This window comes from Condylostylus longicornis, unplaced genomic scaffold, assembly GCF_029603195.1.
Source record: "Condylostylus longicornis isolate FDR11 unplaced genomic scaffold, ASM2960319v2 ptg000030l, whole genome shotgun sequence".
In the NCBI taxonomy this organism is placed as follows: domain Eukaryota; kingdom Metazoa; phylum Arthropoda; class Insecta; order Diptera; family Dolichopodidae; genus Condylostylus; species Condylostylus longicornis.
In genome coordinates, this window is record NW_026577999.1 from 1876447 (window position 1) to 1889685 (window position 13239).

The 13239-nt window shown below is 21.3% G+C and overlaps 1 protein-coding gene across 2 annotated transcripts; it reads right to left on the reverse strand.

Moving 5' to 3' along the window:
* Positions 1 to 918: 918 nt before the first annotated feature.
* LOC129607983 (microtubule-associated proteins 1A/1B light chain 3C-like) lies at positions 919 to 7620 on the reverse strand. 2 transcript variants are annotated; one of them, XM_055519273.1, is made up of 3 exons: positions 7158 to 7618; positions 4198 to 4518; positions 919 to 1319 (listed from the first exon to the last, which is right to left on the reverse strand). In XM_055519273.1, exons 1-3 carry the CDS (start codon positions 7339 to 7341, stop codon positions 1315 to 1317), a joined length of 510 nt encoding a protein of 169 aa, XP_055375248.1. In that variant the 5' UTR covers positions 7342 to 7618; the 3' UTR covers positions 919 to 1314. The 2 variants fall into 2 exon arrangements, with proteins under 2 accessions (XP_055375248.1, XP_055375247.1); XM_055519272.1 differs by lacking the exon at positions 919 to 1319 and having other exon boundaries at positions 4190 to 4518; positions 7158 to 7620.
* Positions 7621 to 13239: the final 5619 nt, after the last annotated feature.

Here is a 13239-nt window from a genome sequence, read left to right on the forward strand (position 1 = left end):
AAAATTAAATTGCCAAAATCGTTTGTTTTGACATTTTCATAATGTGATTTTAACGTTTGACAATTTGTTTTTTAATTTACTAGTAACTTTATTACAATTTATAAAGAAAACAACATAAAAATTCAAAAAGAAGTAGTTTATGACTACAAAAAAGAAAACAAAATGTGTCAAATGCACTGTCAACTCTTCTATATTGCTCTCTCTGCTTTTTCCTGCACATTCAACAAGTCTTTAAAGAAATTGAACGCTTCGTTAAAATTTATGCATAAACTATATGGAACTCGAAGATATTTCGCCTTAGTTAACGTAGCTTTTACAATATAGAAGTTAAAAAATTATTAATTATAACAATAATTCAGTATAACAATTAATACCGTTAGGTCCGAGAAGAAATAAGGAAAATATAACAAAAAATGCATACATACTATAAGAAACAAAACTTTTTTTTTTATATTTATTATAGTTATTATTTAATATCATTTTCATTTATATTACACACATAATATAATTATACATTTTATATAAGTGATAATTGTATTTACTTTAACAGTTTTTTTTCTTTGCTACAAAATGAAATTGTTTTTTAGTTTTTAAATTTATTACTATTTACATATTGTAATGTATTTATTCATTATGTATATTCAAACAATAATTAATATAATTAACATGTAGGAATATATTAAATTAAAATATAGAGAAAAATAATTTATTCATATACGTACATTTATTTTGTATTTTTGTCCGGTTAAAATAATTAAATTTGAAAGTGTAATATTTTTATTATACTTAAGCAAATATGAAAAAACTTAATTTAATAATATGTATTATATAAAACGCCTACAATAACCTGACTATATGAGTTTTTATAATTGTGTAAAGTTTTTCTCAATTTTAAATGTTGGTTTAACAGGATACTGGACAAGATTACAGAAATTTTAAATTTTTTTAATTGTAAACTAAAGATTAATCAAATTTTACACAAAATTTATCTACATACGAACATTTTTCAATATTTTTATATAATTCAAAGTCCAAAAAAACATTATTGTACTTATATACAGAACATGCAATCAAACATTAATAAATTTCATTAGCAATGATGAAACACTTAAATTATATAATTAAATTATTTAAAATATCTATCGTTATCAGTTCTTTTATAAACTATATAAGATAATTACTTATTAATATTGTGAATATTTTGTAAAAAAAAAACTTTATTAAAGTGATTAATAAAATTAAGGTAATGTAAAGAAGATATTTTCCATTCCAACTTCAATTCAGAGTTTTCCTGTGTTACATCAAATACATAATTTAACCTTAAAAGAAAAGACGAAAAAATTATTAATTAATTAATATTGAAAAATTTTTCATTGTATTTTAAGAATCTTATAAATATGAAAATTGTTGTTCTTTAAACTTATTTTTATTTTAAAATGAAATTTTTTTATATTATACATAAGTTTAATAAAATACCTACATAAATTCAGATAAATAATTTTCATCCTCTTTATCAGTAACAATTAGAATATTGAGGTTAGGTAAGTATTCTAGGTATAATTTAATGTTAAATGCCTTTTTGACAAGACTTCAATTTCATAGGTAAGGCCTATTTAATATTATTATTTATGAAAATATTAAATAATTTTTTCATGTGTCATAAACAAAACTATTTACATACATAAAGTATTTTATTATAAATTGAATGTAAGTATTTAACATAATATGAATGAATGTTTACGACATATTACACACTTATTAAAAATTATTATTATAACTGTTAGAAAATTTAGACGCATAACTAAGACTATTTAGCTGAATTTTAGCATAACTGCACGCAGGTCGGTATGAAAGACAAGTATGGATCGGTATGAAAACAAGTAAGATCGGTATGAAAGGATCACTGGAACCGTAAAATGTAGTAATCACTGCAGGGGGCGCCGATTTATTTTAAAATTTTGATTTAAGAAAAAGTTAACTAACACAAATTTAAAAACACTGAAATTAACCTTTTAATTTTTAAAAAATCCAGAAATTTAAGATCGAATATTAAAACATAACGATGAAAAATTTTTAAATATTGAGTCTTTGCTTCAGCTCTTCGAAATTTATAAGATCCCCATTAAAATGTCTTTATTTGAATGTGATTAAAATTTTATTTTTATTTAATTAAATAATAATATTTGCCTTTAAGTATCTATTTATATAAATTAATTAAAATTAAATTTTCAAATTTAATTGCAATTAAATACACGCTCCTATTATATTTATTATGTCTTTTATAGTTCAACGACCACTATTTGAATAATAAAATAATTAACCTTTTTTTTCAATTTAATAAATTAAATACTTAAATTGAAATTATTATGTTATATTATCAATATTTAATTTTTTTTATTTATATATTAATTTTCTTTTATGAATTTCTTATCACTTCTCGCTTACATACATATATATTCATACATACTATATATTTATTGTACAAGAAGTAAAAGAAGAAAATTAATAAAATATTAAATTGAAAAAAAAACGTTAATTTTTGCATTATCAATTTTAATTTTTTTAGAGGTCAAAAAATGGGCAAAAAATAAAAGGAAGAGTCTTGGAGAGAAGAAAGACAAACGTCCAGTAAAAGAAAGAAGGAAGCCTATTTTTTGTTTTCTTTTCTTAATTATCATTTTTCATTTCTATTTATATTTACTGTGTAACATTTTAATTACATATTACATTTTATTTTCACTCTATATTAATCAAAAATTATGTGCAAATGTGTAAAATATGTAAAAAAAAAATCTTAAAAGTTATCGTTATTTAAATGAAGCGAAAACACAGACATCTGACATTTTGACCTTCATGTATATTTAAAGGGCAAAAACATAATTAAACCAGAATTATGAAAAATTATATTTGTAATAAATACAAGTATGATCTTTTAAATAATTCCAAAATTGTAGTATCTCGTATTTCTATTTTCACCATTTGAAATGCGTACTCAAAACTGAGCATAATCCGAGTTCAAAATTTGTAGTAATATCTACTTTATTTAATAATCATTTCAGCCTGGGATCTCCAATTACTGAATTGGGTATTAACACTATATTAATGAAATTGTTAAGATGGGATATACCTAAGTTTAACTTTATACAATTTAAAATTCGAGCTTAGAAAAAATTTTATGAAATAGTACCCAATTTTTATCGAAAAATTTTTATTAAATTTTTCTGTGCCAAGTTTTTAATATGCTTAAAAATTTATTCTTAGATCATCATTTAATTAGCTTATTTAATATTATTTCATTTCATTGGAACTTTGAAAATTTAAATTCGAGATAAAAAGAATTATTAAAGATTTCAAGATTATAAAAGTGAATTATGAACTATCAATAGAAATATTTTTACTAAAAATATAATTAAATTTTGTTTCCATGGCATAACGTTTGATAATATTATTTTTTTTCACTCAATTGTTGGCGTATTTACTATAGTAATTTATTAAACCGTATAAGTATTGTATTAGGCGCCTCTCTTTTTAGAAATTCCAGATGGGTACATATAGTGATTATTTTACTAGAAAAAAATGTTTACGTTTTAAAGTAAGTGATAATAAAAAAAAAAATTATACTATTCAATTTTTTTTAGTAATTATTAGAAATGACCTTTAAAATGACACTTTTAAACAGCTTTTGATGCAATTTTACAGGAATTCAAAAGAGATAGTGCTGATATATTACATTTGTATATTTTTTTATAATTTGTAACTAAATTTAATGACGGAATTATGGAAATATAACAAATGGAAAATTATAATTTTTTTAATATGTATATTAATTAATTTAAAATATAAAAATAGAAATCGATCATTTAAATGACCCGGACTCGTAACTTGAAAAATGAAAATCAAATAAAAACTCTTGAGAAATGACAAGATGTAATTTTAACGTTCTATGAATAACTATTCGGTTAGCGTTAGATAGGTATGTTTCAAGGCCTTCAAGTTGAATGAAATTGTTTAATGCTAATATTGTTTTATTAAAGATCTTTACCATCCCCTACTTTGTTATTACACAAATTAACAGTTATCGTTACTAAAAGCTAAGATATACAAATATAGTATTTTCAATATCGAAACTTATATATAGATGATTTTATGTTTAGGATTCTTTTAATTCAAAATGATAATTATAATTTTTTTACTTACCAAAAACTTCTTGTGAACTGTAAGTAACATATAAGAAACCATCATCTTGTCTATATTCATGATATATTTCAGATAAAGTTTTACTAAGCGGTACTAATGATCTATCATTAACTAATAAAAATAATGCTTTTGTTGAACCAACTTTAAGTCGATTACGTAAAATTGTTAAAAATTGTGATAATGTTATTTCTTGTGGTACTAAAAATTTTTTTTTATTTAAATATGGTAAATCGTATTCTCTTGAATAACGTTCAACTATAACTGGAATTTTATTTGGAAAACGTAAACGTATTGCACATGCTTCATCACTTTTAATTGAATCTATAAAAAGAAGAAAAAAAAATATATATGTATTTTAAGTTAATCATATTATTATTGTTTAATATAAATTAAAAAAAAAAAATCTGAAAATATAAAATTTAATTGGATTTCATTTAATACAAAAAATAGTTTGACTAGAATATTTGCTCTGATTCTTATATAGAAATTGAAGAGAATATTTTTCATTATTAATCCGGATTAAAGTTCAGTACTTATCAAAATTATAATATGTTAAATTAAAAGGACATTTACCTTTATTCAAATAAATATATATATTTTTGCAGAATCTACTATTTTCGGCGGTTTATATTGTATTGTGAAATACAAATTTAACTGTCAAATTTGACAAATATATTTATAAGCATTTTGATTTCGGCCTAAAATTATTACTGTGTTTATATACACCTTGAACTTAATTTAAGCGGATTTGGTGTTCATATAAACGCTGCTTGACTTGAAAAAATGATTAGCTTGGCATGAAAATTGACTGCATATACGAGAATTGAAATATTAAAAATGACAAATTTATACATATAATGCTTGACATTAGCTCAGGTCGATTTCAAATAATACTATTTAAATTTGTATATTAATACTAAGTATATGAAATATTTTAGTGTATTTAATTATCTAAACTTAAATAACATTATATACTAAATAAATTTTTGATTATGGGGTATTGACAATGTAAATACGAGTATATACGGTTTTAATAAAGCATTAAATTAAAAAAAAAATTTCGACACCCCGAAAAATTTTCAATATTTCATTTTTGAATTATCTACGTTTAATTTTAAAATTAATTAGGCCGAAATTTTCTTGTTAGTATACATAATATGTGTGTGTAATAAAAACAAAAGAAATTGTTACCCATTTTAAAAAATTATCTTATTTCTCTTGAGAATTTTTTTTGTTTAAAAAATTTATGATAAAATTTTTTTAATATAAAATTAATTTGCTTACATTTTGTTTAATAATCATACAAAATATTTAAATAATTTTATTTCATAAATAAAATAAATTTTTATATATAAATTATGAACTCCAATAAATTAAATAATATCAAAGACCAAATATGATTTCAGACGACCTGAAGTCTAAGGAATTTATAATAAAAAAAATTAAAATTTAATTAATTAAATCGAATAGAGTAGCAATTTTTGAAAAATGCTAATTGTAATTAAATTTTAGTTGAATAAGCTCATAGTAACAAAAAAAAAAATATTTTTTTGATTTTATTTGTTTAATGATAATGACAAAATGCAATATTAATTTTTTTTTTATTGAAAGATTAAATTATATTTGAACAATTTATTGTATAATCTATATAAAATGTTTATTTTTGTATATTATACAAACATTTAAAGGAAAAATTATAACAATTGATAGTAAATGTAATAAAAATTCTAGAATATTGAATATGAATTGAATATTAGGAGTAAATTGATTGAATATTTGAGTAATCGTTTTTTTAAGGTTAGGATTATTTTTTTTTATGGATAATTAATAACAATAACACTGACTTGACTTTTAGATTCAAAAATTGTTTTGATTTAGTTAAAATGTTAAGTTTTTAAATATATAAGACATATTTTTTCCCAAAAAAAAAATTAAATCAATAAAATTATTAAAAAAAAATGGGCAGATGAAATTTTGTAAATAAACCTATTTCATTATACAGAAGTAATTCTTTACTAAGTATTTATTATGTATGTAAATTAATTTGACAATCTGTTATTTAATAAAAATCTATTTCTTATAATTATCAGTACTCTTTTATTGAAATTATTACAATTTTTGTTCAGTACAATGACGGTATTTATTTGAATTTATTAGATTAATTATAATATATTGCCCTTAACAGAATATAGCCCTTGAAAGCATACTAGCAAAAACAAATGTGACTGGAAAATGGCAAAATATGGGCTATTGTGAATTTGCAAAACATCTTTAATTTCATTGATTGAATTTATAAAATTTATTGCATAAAATATTGAAGACTCAAAGTTTACTTTTTTAATCCGGATTAAAAAAATATTTACTTTTTTAAGTGATTAATTTTCCTGTATTGTCCGCTTATTTCACTGCTTTGTATGAAATATAAAGTAGATATGTCGATTAAATAGAATTAGTTATATTTCTTGTAACATGTAGGAATATGCTCTTAAATATTTTATATTTACATTGTGTTTATATACTTGCATAAATGGATGTGTAAGAAATATTTCTAATTCTAATAAGACTTTTCTAGAATTCAACAAACACAAGTACAAATTTGTGTACTATTAATAACATATTTATAAAAAATAATATAAACTAAAATACTGTATTATCAAAATATCACCGTTCATTTAACTCACGAAAATAAAAAAAAATCTCAATGTATTTTTGTATACTAAATACAATATTTAAAATATTATTCAAAATATTATTTTGATAACTTAAATATGCTTTATTAAAGATAGTGTTATAATGTATATACTCTAAAAATATAGCAAGTACATAATAAAAAATAGCGGACGTGATCAAAAAAGGAAAACAACAAGTTTATTACCTTGGATTCAAAATCAAGCACAATATAATAAACAAATTAAATTTAATTAAATAAAAATATTAAAAAGATTATTTTAAGAACTCACCTCTTTTATTTGTTCTATTTAAATCAATTTTATTATTTATACTAGTATTATTGTTATTGTTACCGCTACTACTGCTACTATTGCTTCTAAATAATGTTACCGGTCCAAAATTGGCATTAACATCAAGCTTTTGATCTTTCATTCTTTTACTGATGCTGTATCTTACGTTATCAATTGATATCATTTAATTTTTTTTTTTTAATTTATTTTCGGTTTTTTTTTATTAAAATTTTTAATTTATAATTTTATTATAAAAATATTTTAAATAATATTATGGTAGGTTTAAAACAATAACAGGAATAAATTTTTATTTTATTTTTAATTTTTGTTCTTTATTTTTTATCCGCACTTCCAACAAATCATCCAACCTGAATAACAGTCCGAATTGTACTAATATAAATTTAACACAAGAATTTAAATTTTAAACTTGATTGTTTCTTTTTTTTTTCTATAAGTTTATTTAACAAAACCCCCATAGGAAATATTATTTTCATGCATGTTTGTATTTATTGTCTATATAGAAAATGGAATTATAAATGAAAAGTTACCAGATGTTATCAAAGTTATAATATACATATTAAAATTTTTAATTCTCATTATCACTAGGCGAGTTTGTTTGGTTCTTTTGTTTTTTTTTCTTTCTATATATTTGCATTTGTCTCCCTTCTCTTTAGATTTACTCTAGAATATTTATATAATATAATAAATAAAATATACTTATATACTTTTAGGTATGCACATACAGTATTGCACATTTAATTTGTGTGACTTATAGTTTTCGTGTCAGCATAAATTTAAGAAATGAAAACTAATACCAGATTTAATACAACTTTTATAATGTCATAAAATTAAAATGTAACATGAATATGTGTGTATGCATAAATTTCAGTAGTTAGGTACATATGTACATATAGATAAGAATTTGAATTTTTATATTATAATATAATACATTCAAAACTTTTAAATATTAAAAATATTTATTGTTTCTTAATAATAATTGAAGATGAAATTTGTATTCTCTTAATAGAAAATTATACTCTTGTAATATTATTAATGTGTACACATTATAACAATTACATAATATGAAATCTTTTAAATAATCTTTAAATAAAATCATCAGGCAGTTTGTTTAAAAACCTAGCTATAGTACATCATAAGAGTTAGAGAAATGGGACATCTTATTAAAATTATCTATTGTTGTAATGAGCCTGTATTTCTGTTGGAAAAATATTTTACAGTCCCAAGTATTTATTTACGTAATATTTTATTAATAATAAACTCGGGATTTTTGCATGATACTCGTATGTGAAATATCGAATAATGTCTGCATACTCTATAAATGTCTGATAAAATACAGGTCTATTGTCAAATCCTGTAATTAAAACCGTATACTGCTGAATTAATCAAGTTGACGTTAAATTTTTATTTTGGACCCTATGATTGCAGTTATTATTTTTTTATTTTATATTAATATTTTGTTTATTAACTAGTTTATGATAATATGTGTGTATGATAATAATGCCGGGCCGGTTCTTCTATTTTTGATATAAAATTTTTGTTATTTTTTTTTTGTCCAAATTTGAGTGGAAAATTAGAAAAGAATAACTGAATAATTATTATTAAAATATAAAAATTTATTATGTAAATGAAAGAGATAATGATATTTTTACCGAAAAATTAGTACGTGATTATCGTAACGATGGTTTTTACTATTAGTATAGAGAGGTACAAAATCATAACATAAATTATACATAAAATATAAAATACATATTGTACGTACATATATATTCTTATGTACAATGATTATTTTTAGTACTCGTATTGAAATTTTTAAGGATAAACTTACCTGTATTACATTTTGGTGTTATAGAAGCAACTGACACAAAAATAATATTTTTATCTTAGAACAAATCAACAACATGTTTCATAAATTGACCTAGTAACAGTTAAATTTAATTTTTGCTATGAAATATTTTTTATTACCCTATGTGTGTTACTAAACATACTTACTTACATTAGTTGTTTTATATTGTTGATACCATTGTGTATGCACATATTGAAAGTAAATTTCTTGAAAATTTTTGTAATCAGTATTAAGTTAAAGGGATATTTTTAAAAGATATTAATATTTATTATATTGTACTCGTGAAAATAATAAAGACAGGATAGTTTTATCTGAATAGGTATAGTAAATATTTATAAATATTATTAATGTAATTTTCTGTTATATTTGTTTTATTTATAAGTAAACTAAATAATAGCAAATAATTTTTTAATCAGCAACTTCGGGTAATACCAATTACAACTTTCTTTATATTATTGGGCCTTACCTAGGATTTAATATAATTTTACCGATTAATGTTTTCTACGAAGTCAGTAATTTTTGACCCATACTACATATAGTAGCTTTTAAGCTAGCGTATTATCAAATACATTACTAAAAATCTCTTTTGCTTCAAATTTCTTGATAAAACTGTTTATCTCGGTAATATTTCTGAAAATTGGCTTTACCCAACTTCATTTAACTTTGTTCTAGATTTTAAAATCTAAATTATTTTTAATAAATCACTACCCTATAAATATGTATATTATATATATGAGTATAGATTCTATTACCTACATGTCAATGACCTGAATTAATTTACTTAAGAATTAACTAAAGCTATAATTTTTATACTGTTCACAATTCTAAATGTGCAAATCTGCTCACTATTTTAAACATAATATCTACATATGTATATGCGTACGTATATGTATTTAAGATCATTTTATAAAAACAAATAATACTATTATATTAAATTTTATTAATTTTATTAAGTAATATTACTAGTTTTAAATTATAAAAAAAAAATTATAAGAACAAAGTCGGCGCCTATAATATGATAATAAAGTAAAGCTCTCATTTTATATGATTTTATTGGAAGAGTATATATGTACTAGAATATTAATTATTGTGTTTATTACTATTAGGTGATTATTATGTACGTATATGCATTAAAATATACAAGTTTATATTATATACAAAGTAATTTAATTATTAAAATGTTTTACCTTAATTTTTGCTCTAATCTTTTATAAAATATTTATTAATGTTAGACACAATGTTGAATAAAAATATTTTCATATTATATGTATAAATTGTGTTCAATTAACGGTAATACAAACTTATTAATATCAAGGATGTTAAAATATAACAGTAACTTGTATTTAATATAAAGCAAGTTTTAATTCATGTAAGGATCGTTAAATTTCTTCTTGATTTGTCAGATGTTTCATAAGAACTTGTACGATTAAAGAAAATTAAATAGGCGAAATTTTGAATAATTTCTTTAATCCTTAATAAAAGGATTAAAGAAATTATTCAAAAAATACATAGCTTCGATAATTGAAGATGTAGTTTTAAAGGTGAATAAAAAAAAATATTTTTTTTTTAAATTTTAAAAAATTTCCATTGCATTCTCATTTTATAAAATATGTATTTTAAGTTTTCCTTTTTTTATTTATTCAACCCACCAGATTTTCATAATCTTGAATTGTATTCATAAATTATCATAAGGAAAACTTGAAAAGTAGAAAAGATTATGTTCGGTTTTAAGGACAAAGTACTTTTTTTTCAAGTTTTGGGTTAATGCTTTGTAAAAGGCATGATTAAAGCTTTAAAAATTTTATATAAAGATTAATATTTGCCGAAATAATTTTACTTGAAAAAATCTATTTAATTCTAACTTTTTTAATAGTAATACAAAGGACTTCTTATTTTCAGCTATCTAAGCTGGTCAGAGTATAGCTTAGTAATTCTCGAAATAAGTCAGTTTTAAATGAAAATTCATTCTTTTATGAGATTCATGAGTTAGACCAATTTGATTTTAATTTCGGCGAATTGTCTGAAATAAAAAGTAAAAATAAAAATCCATAATTGAAGAACTAACTAAAATTTTAATTCAATCGATTTTGAGATTTACCGCTCTCTTCAAACTGTATTTTTGCGAATATCTACATAAAATTAATGTTCCCTCCAATATTAGGTGCGCTACCATATGTGATAATAAGTTTAAGACAAAAGCAATAATAATACTGTCTACGAATTGATTTTTCTTATGCTTATCAGCAGTAACAACATAAAAAATTAAATAAATAAATAAACATGCGTAAGTGCATCTTTTGAAGTAAACAAGCTGATAATCGCAATGAATAATAAAAAAAATCTTAATTAAAGTTAATGGAAATTAAATTTTTTTTTTCATTATAGACTAAAAAGAGATTCGTAATAATTTTAAAGGAATCACATTTTTTATGAGTGCTTTGATTAAAAAAAAATCAATTATTGGTGGTTGATCTCTTGCTAAAAATTAAAAAAAAAAATGAAGTATGTCGATTTCCTCAACGAACTGTAACTTGAACTTTCTTTTTCCAGTTTTATTGACGCACTTTGTTTAAGCTATATTTGTTTAAATTACAAATACTACATTTAATATTGGAATATTTAATAAAAGTATAGTAAAATGGCAATTTGTAAAATTGCCAACTGTTATACATTCAGCGGTAATTTGTCAATTTTTCAGAATGACGATTATAAAATTTTGAAACAAAATTTTTTGATTAGGTATGTACATATACGAGTACTCGTAGCATTATAAATTTTTCTAATTTTCCGGGTTATGGCACTATAAAAATTTGATAATTTTTACAGCCAATTTTGTATTATTGAAACAAAATTCGGCAGGACACTGATTGTAGGGGTTTAAAAATTTGCTGTTAATACTAAAATTAAAAAAATGTTCCTCAATTAAAATTGGAAAATAGGATTGTTCAGCTTAGTTTTCATTGATTTTTTTTTTACTTAATAATGAATAAGATCACAAGTTGTAAATGAAATCATATTAATAAACGTTTCCTATTAAAAAATTAGAATGGACGTATGTATATTATAGTTTAATGACCGCTTTATTTCATAATACACATATTTAATTATTAATAGATTTAAATATTGTAAAACATTTTCTAGTTTACCAATTGAAAATTGAACATATGGTTGTGTTACAAATTATTGTTTTTGATCTATTGTTTTTTATTTTGTATTTAATCAGAATAAAATTAATTAATTTAATATATATTAATCAAAGTTTATTTAAATTTATTATATTCGCATTTATTATTTTATATAAATGATTTATAATTTTAATAACTTATATTTGCATATTTTTATACAAAGTATGTATGTGGAAGTATGTATCATATAAAGAAGATATTCTTGTATAAATAGTGGAATTTATTTGTTAGGGGGCTTTTTGAGTAAAATTAACAACTACTTTTACATATTCTTAGCTATATTTTGTACATAATACGTTCATATAAAATTAAGGGTTTGACAATATTTTGTTATGCATTTAAATTAGTTTAAAAAAGCTGAGAATCAATCCACAAACCAAGATATTTTTATTCTGTTACCCGATTAGTAGAGCATATATCAAGTTCATTTATCAGATGGGAACAAACTTGAATTTTATTTGTTGTAAAATAAGTTTAATTTTGCTAATTCTAAAGTTTAAAATCGAAAATATTAATTTCGAATCTACAATAAACATTTTATCTCATATAATCTGGTGAAAATTCTTGCAACATGATATTCAAATCAAGACGCCAGATGATTATTCGATTCTATATACCAAAGGTCTTCAAACTTTTCAACGATATTACCAAAATTACCATTGAAATCAATTATTTGTCAGCGGTTATAATAATTTTCTCAATAATATGTCATATTCAATTGATCAAACTTTACATGTATGTCGCAGTTAAGTGATTGCCGACATACTTTCTTTGGCGAATGACTACCATTCCCTGTAGATCATGATGTTTCTTATTGTTTTTCAATTTAACAAAGTCAAAATAAGAACAGCAATCAATGATCGAGTATTTTTTTTTTGCAACTTATATTTTAATTTTTTTTTTCATTTTTTTTTTGAATTTTAGTTTTTGACATATATTTTTTTTGTGTCGTTTTTTTTTCTTTTTTTTTTGTATTTAAATTTTTGTTATTTAACTTGTTTTTCTTAATTTATATATTTTGTTTTATTTTAAT

What these genes read in the sequence shown, in the direction of transcription:
- LOC129607983 (XM_055519272.1), bottom strand. Translation starts at nt 7,341, where the DNA reads ATGATATCAATTGATAACGTAAGATACAGCATCAGTAAAAGAATGAAA. An exon ending in AAATAGAACAAATAAAAGAG is followed by an intron (nt 4,519 to 7,157) that starts GTGAGTTCTTAA and finishes TTCTTTTTATAG; the next exon opens with ATTCAATTAAAAGTGATGAA.